At 41.8% G+C, this 20,289-nt stretch overlaps 1 protein-coding gene across 1 annotated transcript; it reads left to right on the plus strand.

The window, feature by feature from the left end:
* Positions 1-493: 493 nt before the first annotated feature.
* On the plus strand, positions 494-14,080 carry LOC121605094 (ceruloplasmin). Its single transcript, XM_041934864.1, has 24 exons — positions 494-654; positions 1,200-1,444; positions 1,541-1,753; positions 3,244-3,417; positions 3,559-3,650; positions 4,246-4,408; positions 4,495-4,633; positions 4,796-4,935; positions 5,710-5,850; positions 5,954-5,998; positions 6,098-6,312; positions 6,920-7,070; positions 7,205-7,417; positions 8,261-8,465; positions 9,085-9,224; positions 9,391-9,519; positions 9,780-9,886; positions 9,975-10,030; positions 10,202-10,273; positions 12,787-12,878; positions 12,987-13,126; positions 13,226-13,282; positions 13,845-13,950; positions 14,055-14,080. The coding sequence occupies exons 1-24, from the start codon at positions 494-496 to the stop codon at positions 14,078-14,080; spliced, it is 3,222 nt and encodes a 1,073-aa protein (XP_041790798.1).
* The last annotated feature ends 6,209 nt before the right edge of the window (positions 14,081-20,289 follow it).

The raw sequence follows: 20,289 nt of genomic DNA on the forward strand, positions 1-20,289 counted from the left end.
ACAGTGAAACATACAAATCTAGGCGAGGAAACCCACAGTCACTATTCCTGTCAGGCTTCTGCAGTACAGATCTGTTTTTTTATATTCCAGCCAAAAGGACATAGCATGAACCGTAATGTGAATGTAACTTAAATCTGATCTCTTTATGTTTGGACACTCAAACATGGATGACGCAGAGTGAGACATTTTCTGTTCTTATGCAAGTGTAGCCTTTCGATCAAACAGAGAGTTTGGCTCATAGCTTGCCTGTTGGTCAGTGAACCCTGTGCGCTGCTTGGCTGTTACCAGCTGTCAGTCAACTGAGGGAGTATAAAGACTCACAGAGGGTCTAAAGTCTCTCAGACAGGCTGATAACCCTTCAGTGGTCTGCACTTTTTTGTCTTCATCATCATCATCATCATTGGCTGGTTCACTGACCAGACATTAAGAGTCGTCTTCCTCCTTGGCAGTTCTGCTGTGCACTTACTGGTGGTTGTTGTGCACTATTGTCTAAATGCATCGGTTGGGTGTCCGGGGAGTGTTGCTGCTGTGTTGTGCAGCAGTATGTGTGTCCGGGATGAGGAGGGAGTACTTCCTCAGGATAGAGGAGGTGTCTTGGAACTACGCGCCAAGCGGGATGAACATCATTCAAAACCGCACACTGCAGGAGGATGAGTAAGTACAAAGACAGAACGAGTCAGTCAGTCAGGCCTAATCCTCCAGGAGCTCCATGAAAAAAGAGACATACGTCCTCTGTGTTGGCCTCCCTTTAAATCTTAAAATACAGTCTGCACACTGTAAGATCTAACCCTAACCCTTTATGTTCCATGTGTTTACAGTTGTGTTAAGTCAACACTCATAGTGTCAAGATTACAATCATCGCTGCCATGTGAAAGCCATATATCCACAACAGCTTTTAGGAAAAGCAGCGGTATAGTTGTTATCAACAAAAAAAAATGACAGAATTCAATTTAGGTGAGCTACTTCCAGGGTCCAGGTATTGTGTATGCTGGGGCACTGTCAAGGCTAACTGGGTGCTTAATGGAACTGAGCCACTGTTAACGAGATGTATTTCACCTGTGCTTTTCGAAATGTCTGTAACAATGTAACAATTACAGTTTTTAGAAATGTTTTAACTGTAATCCATAATAGACACACACACACACACACACACACACACACACACACACAGACACTCAGATCATTCTCTCTCTCTGTAGAGAAGCCTCAGTCTTTTTAAAGAGAGGCCCTCAGCGGATCGGCCCCACCTACAAGAAGGCTGTGTATAAGCAGTACAGTGACGCCACCTACAGGACGGAGGTGATGAAGTCAGACTGGCTGGGTTTCCTGGGACCCCTGTTGATGGCCGAGCAGGGGGACACAGTGATCGTCCACCTGAGGAACGCAGCATCCAGACCTTACAGCATCCACCCACATGGACTGAACTACAGCAAGGGCAGTGAGGGTGAGGATTTCATCACTTGATGCACAGATGAGTGCATGGGCAGACTTCCCAGGCTGAGGGATGTGGTATCTCTGTGTTTGTGTGCTGTCTCTTCAGGAGCCTTATACCCAGACAGTACTGGTCCAGAGCTGAAGCGTGATGACTCAGTGGCTCCTGGTACAACGGTGACATATGAGTGGACCCTCCCAGACAGCCACAGCCCAACATCAGAGGACAACAACTGCCTGACCAGATTCTACCACTCCCACGTCTCCCCACCGAAAGATATCAACTCAGGACTGATAGGACCGCTCATTGTCTGCAAAAGAGGTACCAGAACCTCTAATATTGTGTCCAGTGGTGGAACTAAGTACATTACCTCATGTTAGCTTAACTTTTAGTTTCCATTTCCATTTTATTAATAGCGCTTAACTTCTGCACACCTGTGGATCAACAGGTGTGTTGGAGAAGAACATGGAGTGACAACAGAATATGATGCATTTCCATTTCATTCCCAATTTTACCTACTTCACGACATTTTAGAGGTGACGTTTTGTGCTTTTTACTGCACTAGATTTATATGACACCAAAAGTTACTAGTTACTTTACAGGTGAACATCCGTGATTTAAAACTTGATCTTCTCATAGAGTATGATGCACTGTTATATATTAAACTACTCAAAAGTAGTAAAAACCTTGAGTAGCATTAAAATGCTGCTTACATGTTCATGCAACAGTTGTAATAATTTATATAAGTAATACTGATACAGTAGATGCCATTCTGGTGCATTATGAGTAGTTTTACTTGTATAGTGATACTTAAGCAACATTTTAATTGCATGAGAATTTCTGGAAGGTTTTGCCATTCCTCCTAAAATAAAGTATCTGAACAGCAGATCTCACAGATTTGTACGGAGCCCCTAAAGTGTCATGAAGAAGAAAAAATCTCGTGCACATGATATAGTTTTTTTTTTCCTTCATGACACTTTAGGGGCTCCGTAGATTTGACCTAAATTCAGCAAAAAATATTTAATAGTTTTATTAGAGGTGAAGCAATTGCTTCATGAATGAATCAGCTGATCAACTCATTAATTGCTCAATTAAATGAGTTCATTGGGAAATATTCCCACCATGTTTTTACGACTAGCCAGTGTCCTTAACTCTGATCGCAGACTGCAGACGTCTGTGCTGTGTAGGGTCAAGTTGAGTCCATTTGTCATTTTAAGACCGACGTGGATGGGAAAATCTTTTTTGATTCATGTCCCCACAGCAATTAATGAATATTAATATGGTAAACAAAGAGCAATATTATTTAAAAAAATAATTATACAACTATAGTTTTGTTCCATTAAAAGACTACACCGGTTTGCAACTTACATATTGCATTAATTTCCCATCACTTTTTGAAACAATGGGAAACTATTTTACATATTACATATTCATGACTAAATTATCAATGACTAAAATTAACACATTTAGGATTAGGAGAGTCAGAAATGCAGCTGATCTGTTTGTCAGAACTGGATGGATGTTATTTGATCAGATCGGAGTCAGTGACCAAACAACTCAACTGTCATCAAAACCCCATTTAAACGTTGCTAAATCCTGATTGGTGCATGAAAGTACGAGACATCACCTATTTTGAAACAGAAAAACATAAATCTGTCATGTTAAATTTCTAAAAACTGTTATAGCTTCAGTAGAAGGTAATCTGTTCATATACAAACCTGCCAGTAATAACATGAGAAACACGTTTTCAGGGTCTTCAAGTGTGTTTACCCATCGATGCACATTATCCTGACATGTCCTCTCCTCTGTAGGAACTCTGGACTTACATGGAGACAGTTCAGGAGACTATCTGTACGCTCTGCTGTTCATGGTGACAGATGAGAACTTCAGCTGGTACCTGGATGACAACATCAGGACGTACATTACCAATCCTGCCAGAGACCTGAAGGACGACGAAGATTTCATTGAGAGCAACAAAATGCACGGTGAGGGCGAGCATCCACACCCTCATCCACATCGACACACACACCCATATACACATCCCCATCCACATACACACACACCCACACCCATATACACATGCACATACAAATACAAGTACCTTTAACTCTGAGTGTGGATTGCAGGTATAAACGGTTTCCTCTATGGTAACCTGCCTGGACTGAGCATGTGCCAAGGCAACAAGATCCACTGGCATATGATGGGCTTAGGCAATGAGGTAACTATCATTATTATTCTTACTGCTAACCAGAACATCTGATGGTGATGAAATTCTCCAAAATTGTTGCTGTAATATTTCACTTCTACGTCTCATTTTTTTTGACGTCTTTTCATGCAATCGACAAAAGTTAAGTCAAAGAGCATAAACAAACAAAATTCAAGAGATACAACTCGCTCTTTTAATTCTTTTTCTTTAATTATGGTCTGTTTTAGCTTTTTCACACATTTTAGAAAAGGCTAAGTCGTATTTGCACGGCGTTGTCAGCCTGAGTTAGCCTCCATATCAACATCATGCTAAAGTATGCTAGCTACACCAGTGATACCTGCAAATATACATCTCACACTTGCTGTTTTTCAAATTAAGTGCTTTCAGTATTTTTAGGGGACCAAAGGTACTTTTATCATGTTATTGCTAAAATGTTGTTACAGTGTCTTTGTTCTTTAATCATCATGAAGAAATTTGTTCTCTCTCTAGAATTACTTCTACTGATTTGAGAACATGTATTACTTTTGTTCAGATAAAGCCTACATCATGTCTTTGGGTCAGCTATAAGCACATTGTCTAAACCTGTCTTAAATGTCATCTACAATAGGTGGACATGCATTCAGTTCATTTCCACGGTCAGATCCTGACCGCACAGAACCACCACACAGACACGATCAGTCTTTTCCCCGCCTCCACCACGACAGCAGAAATGGTGGCTGACAACCCCGGACACTGGCTGCTGACGTGCACTGTCAATGACCACCTGATGGGTGAGCTCACATCTCCATTCTGTCACCCAGTTGGATTTAAAGTATTTCATTTGTCTAGTATTGTTTGTGTTTGTGGTTTTGTCCAGCTGGAATGCAGGCTATATTTGAGATCAAGAAGTGTTTCCCCAACGTCCATAAACCCCGACCACACGGCGAGCTCAGACAGTTCTTCATTGCTGCTGAGGAAGATGTCTGGGACTATGCCCCTACGCTGCCTAATGATAGGTTGGTTACTGTATACACACAAGCAAACACACACACACACAAATATTTTCACAGAAAGGCTACTCGCTGGTCTTGATGTTTCTCTGCGACACTTTTCCCATTAATATTTTGTATGTGTGTGTGTGTGTGTGTGTATGTGTGTGTGTGTTTGTGTGTGTGTAGTGAAGCAGACATTTTTGTAACCAGAGGTCGAAACCGTATTGGAAGCCGCTATAAGAAGGTTCGCTATGTGGAATACACTGACAACACCTTCATAACAAAGATGCTGCGCACCCCAGAGGAGCAACACCTAGGAATTCTGGGTAAATAGGCTGGGCTGGGGTTTGTAGCAGATTCCCAGAGTCAGAGACAGTGGTGGGGTATTCAGTATCCTTCACTTAACACACACACTGTGAAAATAAACGCCACCACAAGTAAAAGTGCAGCAATGATAATGTTACGTCACATGACTTAAACACTTATCAAAATTGCCTCTAATTATTCTGTCCAATGATTAATGTCCTAATTGTGTCAGCTGTGCTTGTATGTACTGTTGGTGAGTTTAATTTATGAACACACAACTCTGTTGGGACTCTATTAAATGTCCGAAAAACATCGCAAACACCTGAACATTTTTTAGAATTCTACTTTAGTCCAACCAGCTCCCTCAAACCCAAAGATATTCAGGTCACAGTAATGTAACCTAAAGAAAAGCAGCAAATCCTCACCTTGCTGTGATGTCAATCAAACTTGCTTAAATTCTACAGCTGTGGGCCAGAAAATCATCTTACCTTTTAACCTCCTTGCCTCGCTGCTGAAGGCATTAATGCTGATAGTCTTCATCCATATTCCGGACAGACTTCCGTCTTTGCTTTAACAGTTGCCAGTTTCAGCAAAGAAACCACTACATGGCTGGACTGGTTTCACATTCAGGGTTTGACACAAATGTTGAAACTGTGTCAGCAGGATCTTGTTGTGATGAATAACTGAGACACTGTATCCTAGAAAAAAATGTAATCTAAAGGTCCTGTGTCCTAAATTAAATACAGCAACACCGCTGTGTGCGCATGTGTGTTTGTCTCCATGGACGTCTCCAGGTCCTGTGCTGCGAGCGGAGGAGAAGGACACCATCAGAGTGGTGTTTAAGAACAAAGCCAGCCGGCCTTACAGTATACAACCACATGGTGTTCAGTACAGCGTGGAACAGGACGGCACGCTCTATCACAATGAACTGGAAGGTTAATACATGCACATAAACACATGCTGTTCACATTGTGCTAGATGATACATGAAGAGCTTCCTCATGCTTTTGTGTGTGTCCGTCTTTCCTCCTTTGCTCAGAGTCCTATACGGAGCAGAAACTGCGGGAGCTGAAAAAGCAACCAAGTGAGTTCAACCCTGAATTTCAGTACTAGTCTAAGTAAGCGCACATTAACGAGGACCTATTTTTATAATAACTGTCTTTCTGTAAATGTATGTACTCAGAAGTGGTCACGCCTCCGCCTGCTGCTCTTGTCAGACCTGGGACGGTGCACACCTATGAATGGACGGTGCCAGTGGATGCTGGTCCAGTACAGGGTGAGGCTGACTGTCTGACCTATCTGTACTACTCTGGAGTCGACCCTGTTAAAGACACCAGCTCTGGACTGGTTGGACCTCTCCTTGTCTGTCGAGAGGGAACTCTGAAGAAAGGAGCACAGGTGAGAAAGGATTGTCACTAATGTGGCATGCCATCACTCAAAGAAGACAGTTGAGAATCTCAGTAAGGTTAAAATAACTACATATATAACTACAAATAACTACAATAACTTAAACTGCTCTTAGAAAAGAAGCATGGCTGGATAATTCTGTATGTCCATAAACACAACCATGAGTCATGGGCCAACATGATGGCACCATATGTGCTGATTTTCGTCTAAAAACTGATCTGATACTCTGTTACAATCATATTCAGTTTCCATGTATTTGTGTGGAACCAGTATGTCGGCGTGAACAACCCTCTGGTCTGGTCCCAAACACAGATTTGTAGACTTTGTTCTACTTCCCCACCACGGTGATCATCCCAGATTTACTCCTCAGATTTATCTTGTGACTGTTGGAGGAAAGGAGCCATAACGAGTGCTGTTACATTTGATACTTTAAGTACATTTTGATGATAAGATTGCTGAACTGAACCGTTATCTTCTATCTCCTGACCTTCATACTCTACAGTGTGCTGATTCAAGAGATATAAAGACCACAGATCCATTGATGAAACCACAGTTTGACACCTTTCCTCTTTTTTTTGTCTCTCTTCTCCTCATGTAGAAAAACTATGACAAAGAGTTCCACCTCATGGCCACAGTGTTTGATGAGAACCTGAGCTGGTATCTGGATGACAACATTAAGACCTTCACCACAGCCCCCACCACTGTTAACAAGGAGGATGAAGGCTTTATGGAAAGCAACAGGATGCACGGTGTGTAGGAGACACACATTCACACACTGATCATCAGGAGGTTCAGATGGAACGCAGGTTTCTCCACAATCACTCACTATATGACTTCTTCTTGATAAGGAAAAAAGTTTTATGTCTGTGTCTCCCTCTTTTAGCCATCAACGGGTTTGTGTATAGGAACCTCCCAGGCCTGACCATGTGTAGCGGGGATAAAGTATCGTGGCACCTGTCAGGACTGGGTTCAGAGACGGACATCAACAGTCTTTATTTCCAGGGAAACCGCTTCATCTACCGCCAGAACCGACGGGACTCCATCAGCGTCTTCCCTCACATCTCACACACTGTCACCATGCAGCCAGACAGCATGGGTATGCATCTCTCTCTAGAACACACACACACACACACACATGATTGTTCCTTTACAGTATACTTGTGAGAACTCTTTGTTACAGTGTGTGAAAATGTGTGTGTGTGTGTGTGTGTGTGTGTGTGTGTGTGTGTTTGTGTGAGTGTGCAATCCAAACATACCAAAAAACGAGTTCAGGCAGAGCGAACCTGGTAAAATGTTAAAATGTAGAATGTTTGATATTGATGTTTACTGACGACATTCTATTATATTCCTAAAATACAGCATATCAGACTTTGTTAGAGATAGAACAGCAAAGTCTTGGACTTTTTCACCGTTGCCTCTGATGTTTTACTGAGAACAACATGACTGCTGGTTCTATCCTTCAAAAACAAGATAATCATGGCCCTTTCATATAGTGTGGCAGGGTCCACTTGCCCAGATGAAAATTAAACAGTAGCTAACTTGGGTACAATCTCTGCTCTTTGAGGTTAATGTTTTTTTGTACACAGTCCCTGACAATTGAATTTGAGTATAAATCTGTAAAGGAAGGACAAGAAGATTATAACAAAGATTAGCAAGGATGGGAGGGCTTCCTGTTCCTTACATATTGAATTTATGACCACCTTTCTCTAACCTTGACCATCACTACAACCTTTGTATCATGAAACCTGCATATGTACAAAAATACAAAAATGCTTTGTAGTCAAACCCTGGCTGTAGTCAAAGAAAAATACCTGAACACAGGTTGGCGAGAGGAACAAAGAGATCATCTTCAGGCAAGCTAACTTACTTTGACTGATGTCTGGAGTTAATATTAAGCCTGCCTATATATTTCTGCTTATATAATGTTTGTGTGTTTCAGGTCAGTTTGAGGTGGTGTCTCCTACAGTGAACCATTATCGTGGTGGGATGAGAGCCAACTACACGGTAGAGAAGTGCAGCCTCTTTCAGCGTCAGGGTGAAATTATGCTCCATTCAAAGACCTACTACATCGCTGCCATGGAAACAGACTGGGACTACTCTCCAAACCGCACCTGGGAGACTGAGATGTTCCGTGGTCAAGACAGGTACAGTACCACCTGCACGCGAACAGCAGGAACACTACAGAGTGAGACTGAGCTGTTCTAGGGGCTTTACCCTAAAAGAGTTATGTGCAGTCATGAAGATCTGGAGGAGATCTAGTGGTGAGAGGATGCCTTCATGCCACTCAGACTGCTGCAGCTCAGGACAACAGCTGCTGTCTTTAGCTGTCTCTGCTATGGCCACTAAGCCTGGGGCTCTCTCCCCGGAGCTTGCCACTGACATCAGGAAGGCTATGATGGCTGTCCTGACTCTTGGCACATCGAAAACAGTGGTTGCATCAAGATTTAAGGCATGGCAGCATATGATGCAGAGAAATATTTAGTTGCACGTGTCTCAGCTTCCCCCTCTCATCAGACGAGAGCTGCTGGGTGGTCTCATATCCCCCAATAGGTTGCTTGGAACACTCCTCTAAAGCATCAAAAAATGTAAAATGCACAACTTTTTTTCTGTTTCTATTTTTCTTTTGTTGATCATGAATCATTTACAAAACATTAGAACAAAATATCCACAGCAAATATTGAAATTGGCCTTTAAAAACTGGTAACTGTAGAAATCATGTGCCCCATATTTCTGCTTTCATAATGTTTCTCTCTCCCTCTGCAGTCCAGCTCCTGTCTTCCTGGATCAGCAGGGTGGGTTTATAGGCTCCCGTTACAAGAAAGTGGTCTACCGCCAGTTCACCAATGACAAGTTCACCAAGCAGGTAGAAAGAACAGCCGATATGGAACACCTTGGCATCATGGGTAAGCTTTCAGAGCAGCATAAATACACAAGCTGTGACTGCAAATTAAAAGCCACAAACTATGCTACGTATGTGTGAAACATCATGGATTTATTTATGTTTGACCATTCGAACTGTTTGTTAAGCTTGATTGGTCTTTGTAAGCCGAACACTTTCCCTTCACCCAGGTCCAATGATTCATGCTGATGTGGGCGATAAGGTGAAGGTGGTTTTTAAAAACATGGCATCCAGACCTTATTCTATCCACGCCCATGGAGTCAAGACAGAGACCCCTGATGTTTACCACACCCAACCAGGTACAGAAAGGAAGAACATCAGGTGTCAGGGAGGCAGGCAATAAAGAAACTCTGTAAATGGAAAATACCTTAAATACTTTATTGAATTATTATTGCATTATAAAATTAAAGCTTGTATGCCTTTAGTTTCTGCCTGTGTATTAGTTGGTCTCTGTACAATCTGTCCTTCCATCCAGCTCTACAACATTGTGTGCAACTTTTCTTAATATAGCATGATATTCAAAACCTTAAAAAAACAACAACTACAATGTGTTTTCTAGGTGAGACTCACACCTACTACTGGTACGTTACAAAGAATACAGGACCCACTACAGAGCAAGAGGAGTGTTCTGTGTCAGCATACTACTCCACTGTTGATGTTGCCAAGGTATGCTAAGACACAACACACACACACACACACACACACACGACACACAGAAGCATTCAGACACTCATGTTGCCCACCTGTCTGCCAGGACCTGTACAGCGGTCTGATTGGTCCGTTGGTGATCTGTCGCCGTAGCTGGGGCAGGTGAGCATCTGTAATCAATAAACAAGGATCCGAACTACTTAGTATTTATTCAATTCATGTAGTATACAGTGTGCTTTCAGGGCAGGTAGATGATCTTTAATGCTTTTTTGTACTGCATGGCACAACAAATATACTGTATTGCTAATGTAGAGTTTTATAAACTGCTTCCAGAACTTTTGGTCTGAAGAAGGAAGTAGAAGAGTTCGCACTGCTTTTCCTGGTTTTTGATGAGAACGAGAGTTGGTAAGTAAAGAGTCGATACTACACTCCCACACAGTAACAATCCACTGACAGTTTTGTCACTAGAAAGTAGGTCAGTGAAAAATGTTAACATTGAGGTGTACAACTAAAACTACAGTCTAAGGTCTAAGATGGTGGCGTGTGAGTAACACAAGGTTCAGTGTCTCTCCAGATTCTGCACTGTCTGTTCACTCAGAACAGTCTTGCATACGTCTCCGAGAGCTGACAGGAACAGGAAAATCGGATCTCATAACCACAACAATTTTATTGGCGACCAGAGATCGCTAGGCCATTGGAGGCTAGCAACCTGGCTCCGTCGGCTGGTGCTTGGAAGTGGACGTTGAGATTTTAAATGGGGGAAAAGAGGAGGGCTGAGGACTAAGCTAAAACTAACTCCTATTGTTCCTGTTAGTACAATTGAGCAAACGGGGCATTGCATCCTCTAGGTGGATGGAACAGCTGATGATAAGACCAGAGGCAGTGCAGAGAATAATCATCAGTTCTCCACTCCCCACCAATGTGGTGTGGTGTCTGCGGACAGTGTGCAGCATTGTTGAAGACACCTCTCACCCTGGTCACAGACTGTTGGCCTTCTTCCCCTCTGGGAGGCGCTACCGGATTCTCCATTCCAGGATCAGCAGCCTTAGAAACAGCTTTTTTCCCTTTAGTTGTCACCTTGATGACGTCTGCTGAACTTCACAGAGACCCAACATTTCCCCCATAGGCAAGCACTTGGTGACAGTGGCAAGCAAAAACTCCCTTGTAACATGAGGAAACCTCAAACAGAACTGAGCTCTGGGTGGGCGGCCATATGCCTGGAGAAACCATGCAGTAGCCAACGCAAGTTCCACATATCCACATAGAGATTTAAAGTAGAAATAGTAACGCTTATAATCCAGACTCTTTAGCTCCAGAGGCCAAAGCACCTGCAGAAAGTGACAGCAGGAGAGAGGAGAGGGATGAGGAAGCACAAAACTGTGGGAGAGAGGAGATGTCCATTTAGCAGCATGCATTGGTGGGATAAGACTGCATTCAAATGCAGAGGGAGAGGAGGAGAGATGCGCCTAATGCAACATGAGAAATCCCCTGGCAGTCTAAGCCTATAGCTGCATGACTGAGGGATGGTTCAGGTCTCACCTGAGCCACCAATAAACATAAGCTTTACCAAAGCGGAAAGTTTTAAACCTGCTCTTAAATGTGGAGAGAGTAACTGCTGGTTCCACAGAAGATGAGCTTGACAGCTGTTCAGCACTAAGATCTAACAAGACAAGAACAGAGGCACGTGCTTTGTCTGAAACAATTAGAAAGTCTTTGCATGTGCTGGTCATGTGCTGTCTCTGTGCTATGATGTGACCTAAATCCTGACTGAAAATCAAATAACTGTTATGCAGAAAGATACACCCTGATTGGTGTCTGCTCTCTCAAGGATTTAACAGAGAAAGGGGAGGTGAGATATACATCTATAGTTGGTTAAAACCCCCGGATCAAGAGTACGCTTTATTGCAAGAAGTTTAATTACAGCTACATTAAAAGACTGCGGTACATAGCCTGCTGACAAAAGACTTGTTGATCATATCTAAATAAGGAGTGCAGATTAAGGTAAAACTTCTTTAAGCGGCCAAGCTGGGATGGGGTCTAAGAGACAGAGAGTTGATGGTTTGGATGAAGAAAACGCTGCAGTTAGCTGGTGAAAAAGCAGTGACATGGATTCACTTCTTCTCTAAATTAATAAGATGTGTTCGTTGTTTTGTTAATGATTTATGAAAACTACTCATCAGTCTACATTCTGCGAGTAACTGTTATTTACATGTACCGCATACTGCCTCCCTGGCTGCTGGCTCCCACTCACTAACCACTGCCACACTACTGCACATGATCTCACTGCACTCTTTATGCCCTCACATACCTATACATATTATACCACTGTCCATACTGTATTTATCTGCCTTTATAGTGGTTTCATATTTATACTGCTCTCTATACCATTTATATCTGACCTACACTGCATTCATATCCATCTGTTTATTCTGCATATAATGTCTACTACTAGCATTACTTGTTCTTTGACCCACACTGTATGTTTACACAGCGTATTCATAACCCTTACAGTTATTTATACATCTCTCTACATTGCTCTGCAATTTACTGCTTTGTGCACCTCCGGTTAAATGCTAAACTGCATTTTGATGTTTCAACTTGTATTCTGCAATGACAATAATGCTGAATTAATCTAATGTAATCTAGAGCCAAGTGTAAATTCACAGGGTCCCATTTCATGCCTTAATCTAATTTTTACAGTATGTATTCTTCTTATCCCTCATTTATCTAGTTTGGTTAAATAGGAGCACAATTCCTGTCCTCATGATACACACATACTGTACACATGATTGTCAGAATACACTGTACAGCACTGTGTGGGGGGTGGATATCTTTCTGCAGCAATGCTAGCGAAAAAGATGCTGTTCATTTATTATTATTATGGTAATATAAGCAAATCATCACTGTTGTTATTCCAGGTATCTGGATGAAAATATCAGGACCCACATCCGGAACCCTCGCACAAACTTGAAAGATGATGAAACCTTTATAGAGAGCAACAAAATGCACGGTGAGATAAACACACAAAATTAACTGCATCATTTTCAAAGATTTTTGTTTCTTCATCTTAGGAAACGTGCTTCTGTCTAATATATGTGTGTTTTTATGTGCTTTTCAGCCATTAATGGTTATATGTATGCCAATCTGAATGGTTTGAACATGGAGGTGGGTGATAAGGTGTATTGGTACTTAATGGCAATGGGCAATGATGTTGACATACACACCGTACACTGGCATGGACACAGTGTGGAATATAAGGTATATGCAACATTCAAACATGCAGGACTTGACTACACCATCACAAATAATACAATCATACTCTTGTAAAAACAAATAGCAACTCTTCCCTCTCTTCAGCTGGGTGGAGGTCCTCATCGCACGGATGCGTATGAGCTGTTTCCAGCCACCTTCCAGGTAAAACCTCAAAATATCTTGACTTTGCTTCAACTTTAGTTTGTCTTTGGAAACTTTAAAAAGGTTGAAAGGGTGCTGCCTGTTGCATTTTAATGTATCATTAGTGTAGATTCTAGGGATGGACTGTACAATCTTTATTGTAAACAAGCATTTTTCCATTGAAAGATGTGTTCTTGAACAGGCTAGAATAAATCTGAAAAAGGTGCCAGAAACAAGAAATAAGAAAAGTAATTTAAGAAACAATAAATGTACAAAATCCACATAAAAAAATCAAAACAGACAATATGGATGAACTTAAAACAAACAAAAGTAAAGGACTGCAGTGTTATAGTTATAGTGATTAATACCAAGTGTGCCTTTGCCAATCCCGTCAGCTTTAACAGCAAAAAGAAAAAAGCAGCAAAAAGTTCCAGCTGCATCTACCAAAACGACTAGATTTTGCTTCATTAAGTTACAGGAAAACTAGACTGTCTCTAATGGCTTGACAGCTTGTCAATCATGAATAAAAATGAATCAAAGTGAGCAGTTATTCATGTGGTGCTCCCATCCTCCTCCTGTCCAGACAGTAAAGATGCGTCCTCAGTATCCTGGTAACTGGCTGCTCCACTGTCACGTTACTGACCACATTAAAGGTGGCATGGAGGCGATGTACACTGTTACTGAAAAAGGTGAGGAAACAATCTGGGCAGGGAGACAAATTTGGACTAAGAGAAATAATAATGGAGGAGAATGAGAATGCTGTGGGCATAACATGTTTGTTTCTCTTTGACAGCAAAGAAGAAGGGGATCTTTGGCTGAACAGCTGCGGAAAATGGATGCAGAGAGGAAACAGAGACCGGATAAAACTTCATTTCAGTTTCCCAATTCACTTAACTCTCTGCAAAGCTGATGTAGTTACTACAGTTGGAATAAAACATCACAATCCAATTGTCATTTTATATTAAAATATGCATTTTTAGAGTTGTCTTACTTGATACTTCACAAATGATAATAAAGACTGTAAAACTACAGAAAAAATAAAGAAAAATGAAAACCTCAAAGTTGTTTGACTTGCATATGTGGCCTGTAATGACAGCAGTTAGGCAGCAGGGGGTGCTGTAGCCTGACCGCACAGTGTCACTACACTGTGTGTGGGACTGCTGGATTTTCCAGAACCAAAAATCATTGGTCACAGTTGTGAACACAGTTGTTTGCAGCAATATAATTAAGAACCCACAAGGTCTGTAGTGGAAACCTGTATCCTGTGGAGGAGCCTACTAAATATTGACATGCCCCTGAAGTTTTTCCAGGCCCAGATTTCAAGTCCAATACTTAACAAGTCCAATATTTATATTAACCTAACTCTAGTGGATTTGTTGGAACTACAAAAACACTTAATCTTAGCCAGTTCCTTTTTTTTGAGCTGATCCTGATCCATTAAAATATTAAATTAAAAAATATTAATATCAGCCCTGATACTGATACCTGTTTCAGTCACTGCTGGTTTACTGCTCAGGGGCCCCTAAAAAGCCCCAGGTTCACTGCATGTCCACTGGTTTGGGTAGTTTGATAAACTGTTATTTTGAATGAAATGAAATTTGACCGGTACAGTATAACATCAACTAAAACAGCACTTGTAAATCATCCTAAGGACCTGTCTTTTTGCGGGGTGTTAAAATCTAGTAATGATACTTGCAAATGTTCAGCTTGAGCCACCAGTAGGTGGAGGAACGATGACTTCAACGGACTGAAACTGAGCAGTGGTAGCGGTCAGTGACCTGCACGGCCTGTTTGTTGGAGTCAGAGATTAGTGTGAGGCAGCTCAGATGTCGCTGACACATGTGTCTCTCCACAGCTGCTGGACCGTGTCTGTTTCATGCAGCGTGATGGTCTGACTCTCTACAACCATGTACTCTCTCTCATGCTGTTCCCTTATCCTTCCAGCTGGGGTCACTGCGGACAAGGCATCCACGATCACCTCCGGTACACTGACTTATGGGGTTTCAAGGTGATGCAACGATGAGCCTGTCAGTGTCCCCCTGAGGAACCTTTATCGGGGGTTGGCTCCAATAGGAGCAATAAGTGCACAAGTGCTGATGAGAAGCTACTTCAGTCACTCATACCATTTGTTTAAAGGTTGTCACATATCCGCCAAGTCCTGTAAGCTCTGTCTGTGATTCCTGGAGTCTAGTGTCAAGATGAAAGTGCCTGATAATGCAGTTTAGTATTCTGTAAATAATTCCATAAATAGAAGATGTGATGAGTCACTTTGGATGTCTCAGACAAAGATAAAGGCTTTAAATACATTTTTTAAAAGAAATATGCAGTTTGACGGGCTTGTGAGGAGCCACTTTATTCTGATTTTGCCTTTTTTTCATTGTTCAAAAGGGATCTGAGATTGTGAGGATTACTTATCATCACATAACACACACACAGACACACACACACTGTACTGAGTGCAGATCAGTGTCTCAGCAGCCACCTGCAGTCCTCCATTAGCTGGCAAGGAAATGGAATTTAAAAGATTCAGACCATGAAATGGTACCAATAATGCCAGTTCTGATCTAAACCTGTGCTGAATCTCAATGATGTGCTAACAGCTCTGTCACATATAACTAGTGAAACTTAGTCTGACACTCGCTCTCACTCTCACTTATGGTGACTTTACCTGACTCTTTCTACTTTGCCAAAATACTGTGCGTCTCTTCTTAGATGCTGTTGAAGCAAGCAGGACAAGACACTGCTGTCTGATTGATGAAGTCAATTTAAAGCTGCGGGTCAGTTTTTACACAACAAAATAAAAAGTCTGAAAGTTATGCTATCAGTATGTGAGGCTCTGATGAACAAATGATGGACAAAACTGTTTCCTGGATAAAAAATGGACAATTCTGCCATTCTCGGACCACTATTGGGCTCAAAGGTGCCACCAGAGGAGAGACCACGATGTTACCCAAATAAAGTGGGTTCATCATCTGTACTGTGGCCACGTTAAGATGTCTCAGACTCAGCTTTTTTTAGACTTGGCACAACTTGTTGGAGTCAACAGTTTTGGGAAACTGAGGGCCTCACCAATGAGAGGAGAAGCCCAGAAACTTGGTTAAGACCTTTTTTTTTTTTTTGTAGTATTTTGCAACTTGACTATATTCACAATGAAAGCCATCATTACTTTAAGAAAAAGAGGGGTAATCCTGCCCTACAGACAAAACAGGCACATGAATCAAGTAGCAGCTTTAAAAAGACTACCTCCTGGTCAAAACCACCTACATATCAGATGGGTGTGAAAAAACAATTAGAGCAGTCAAGTGAGGTAACCACATAAAGTTTGTAGCTTTACAATATTCATTTAACTTTTAATTTAACTGTGCAGTAACATAAGAATGCCATATTGAAGCTGGAGTCTTGCTAACAGGGCTGACAGGAAAATGAAAATACCAAGAACAGAGAAAAAAGATCCCATGGCTTCTTCCCTCCTTCTAATTCCACTTGGTAGGTTCCAGATTGCCATCACCTGGCAGAGTTCAAGTGCTCGTGTTCATGAGTGGAAGTGAAAAAATATATTTAAAAAGTAAAGCAAGTAAGCTATCACAGAGACACATACCATAATGAAATCGTGCCAAATGTGTCACAGTTTTTCTCGGTGTACAGGAATGTTCTGTGTTCTCAGAGCTCGACATGAATCCAAAAACAAGCACAAAAGGCAAAGCTGCGAATCTCCGGCAAAAAGAAACTATGCACTTGAAGCAAAATCATGTTTTTCAAAATGCTATTTTACGCTCAAGAAATGTCTATTCAGAAATGTCTGAATAGACATTTCGAAGAACCAACTGAACACAGGTGTGCTCAATTTAAACACTAGGATGGATGGAAAACACCAGCATGAATGGACTGTGGAAGTCTGTGGGCAGCGAGGAGGGAACACTGTGTGCGCGGCCATTAACCACCACGGCGTCGTCCATCAACATGCTACCTTTGGCCCCTACGGCACTGCACTGGACACACTGCACAACATGCTCATTCCACCACAGCAGACAGATGACCCAGTGCAGCCCAGGCACACTGTCATCTGGGTTTCCACCAGGCTGATGTGCTCTTCATCTGGTTCACTGACCACCCACGCTTTTCAGTAGTTTATCCCCCACCTTATTCTCCATTTCTCAGATCAGGTTGAGGAGTTTTTTCTGCCTGGAGATGGAAGGTCTTTGACCACCATCCCCATAGGTGTGTTCCTCTCGTTTTGAGGGCTGGATTCGCCGTGCTGGGCGATACTTCCCCCTGCTGCTTGGTCAGGAACAACATTGCCTACGATGTTGATGAGGTGCTGTGGCCAGAACAAAGCAGAAGACTGGATGCATACAGTTCTCTATTATTAATAGCACTATTATTTGTTCTACATATAGAACGTTTACACATCCAGCTTTGTGTTTGTTGGGATGCATACAGTTACACATCATACATTGTGTGGGTGGGTGTATGTGTGCGTGGGTGTTTTTGGATTCGTTTGTGGAGTTATGAGAAAATAAGGTATGCTTTCAGAAAATGGTTGTAAACAATTGTGGAAATCTATATTCTTTAATGCTAACATTAACAAACAATCTGTGATGACTTGTGGGATTTCTTGCTGTTAAACATCAGCCTCTTGCTAGCACTGATGTGTTTTTGTGCCAAAACCCTGTTTTTGTGAGAAGCTACTGTGCAGATTAGCATCCCTCATCACATTATTACGCCAGATACGGAGTTGCACAGGTGCGTTTTTTTTTCTGTGTAGTGGAAGTTCTTCATACGCGCAAGTCAATATTTTCTACCAGTATAAAGTCCAGTGAACACTAGCACAGCTGTTTTGCTACAGATGAATTATGTTGTACAAGTGCTGAGAGGTTTTTTTTACAACAATATATCTTCATACTGTGTCGTTTAGTCAGCTCTGGATTGTACCTTTAACACATGGACTGTACATTTAAAGCGATACTCCACCCAAAATTGATCTATAAAGTAGAACAGTTATCAATACAGATTTCTCTTTTGTCCATTTGCATGTTTACTTTCCCTCTCTCGCCAACCATTTGATTGGCAAAATTCCCAGTTTCTGCTTCAATCTTCACACGTGATCCTCTCGAGTTCGTTGTTTCAGGCATATTAATGTGCTCAAGTAGTTTAGGCTGAATTGGAATGAAGTGCAACCATCACTCAGAAATCAGAACCTAATTTGTGGCTTTTATGGTGGATTTAAAGGTAAGCAATCAGCTCTCATGAGGGCTCATTATGTGCATGTTATGCTACATCTGTGCATCTATTTTTGAGTGGGTAATTACATTTCATGTAGGTGTCTCTATGGTCTTTTAGATAGATAGATAGATAGATAGATATACTTTATTTATCCCAAGCTGGGAAATTGCAGTGCAGCAGCAGCATTACACACAGTGAAATAAGTGAAAATAAAACTATAAAGAACAAACTATACATAATAAAAATATAAAAATAGCGAGCAGTAAAAAGATTATATACATAACAAAATAATAAAATAGCCAAGTTACAGTGGGATGCTTTCTGACGCAGACTTCCCAGTTTCAGGCCCTGAATCAGCCCTGTCAGTGTGTTGCTCAAACAAATGCTGGCTCTGCCTGGACAGAGGGCCTATTAGGACTGATCGCCTGCAACATCATCATGTTGGAAGCAGATGGCTGGTGGTGCCTGCAGTCGTATCTCTCTCCCACACCAGGCTCTCTGGGTAGATTCGACATAAGCTTAATTAATGATTTGATAACTGCAGAGGCGTTAAAAGGAGCATGGAGACAGGCGTGAATTCCAAATGTAAGAGCTAAACTGGCTCGTAATACGATGTGAAGGGATTTCTTGCCACATGTTGTACCAAATGCTCTCCCTTTCCCTCTCTGTCTCTCGCACTCAGATCAGCCCAGCGTGAGCTCTGCAGCATGCTGCGAGCAAAAAATAAGTTGCAGATTTAAGAACCAAACAAAGCAGATGTTTATTGAAGGCTGCGCGTCCTGTGAGCCTTCACACTACGGAAGCAACCAATTGTTCTTAAACCTGGGTGTTTTCTAACATTTGAAAGATATTCAAGCCAAGGTGGATTAATAAAACTAGGCTAATAGATCTCAGGAGGAGTTTGTTAGTCCAAAACACCATGGATGGATTACTGAACAAGCCTACTGGGCAGAGGTCAGGTCAGGGGGCCACCTGAGCCGCAGAATGTCTACACAACTTATTGTCTCATGATCCGTCCGTCCAAAACACATTACTTACACTAACACCTCTCTTCTTGCCTTTAACACAGGTGTCACTGCAGATTCGGCTGAGTTACTTGCCTCTGAGAGAAAGTTGGTTTTGTGCATTGGCACAAAACTTTTAACCAACATTAGTGTCCTTGTAAGCTTGCAGTGAAAACACTTACACAGGGAAAATGTTCCCACATTAATTGAAAGAACTGATGAATGACAAAAAAATGAGCCAGAGGGGAGTTATGGGAGATTGTTTTTGCCAGATTTCAGTGTTATTAAATGAACATCTGGGTGCTGCAGGGTCAATTTATATAAGTGTTTTGCTCTATCTAAACCTGTGGACCAGCACAATGCTGTTTAAAGCTGTACTGCAGGTTCTGACATATAATTGAACATCCGTTACTTTCAAGCCCTTGCTGAACAACTTCACTCACTGCTGATTAAGTCTATCAGCGCCATGTAAATCTCTCTGTATAAATCTGGTGTAAGTGGCAAATTTCTCAGGCTGGGAAAGGAAGAAGGAGGCAAGACTTCCACGCTGCAGGTTTAAAGCCACTTTACAGAGAGTTAAGCACCATCTGCTAGTACAGTATAAAGAAAGAGTCTGTGGTAGACAGCATGTCCTTGTTTTTGGTGATGTCAAGTATTTCCATGCACTTAGTTTAGTAACATTTGACTCGAAATGTGTTGACAGTTGTGGGGTTGTCAATCAAACCACCTCCACACAGCAGATTAACCTTAACTAAGCACAGTTTATAGTGTTAAAATTACTAAGAAGGATGTTTTTATCCC

This window comes from Chelmon rostratus, chromosome 4 (genome assembly GCF_017976325.1).
Source record: "Chelmon rostratus isolate fCheRos1 chromosome 4, fCheRos1.pri, whole genome shotgun sequence".
In the NCBI taxonomy this organism is placed as follows: Eukaryota; Metazoa; Chordata; class Actinopteri; order Chaetodontiformes; family Chaetodontidae; genus Chelmon; species Chelmon rostratus.

Excerpts from the sequence above, each read along its gene's own strand:
- LOC121605094 (XM_041934864.1), top strand. The coding sequence starts at position 494 with ATGCATCGGTTGGGTGTCCGGGGAGTGTTGCTGCTGTGTTGTGCAGCA. Across the intron at positions 5,999-6,097 it reads GGAGCTGAAAAAGCAACCAA|AAGTGGTCACGCCTCCGCCT; the intron begins GTGAGTTCAACC and ends GTATGTACTCAG. Across the intron at positions 12,879-12,986 it reads AGAGAGCAACAAAATGCACG|CCATTAATGGTTATATGTAT; the intron begins GTGAGATAAACA and ends TGTGCTTTTCAG.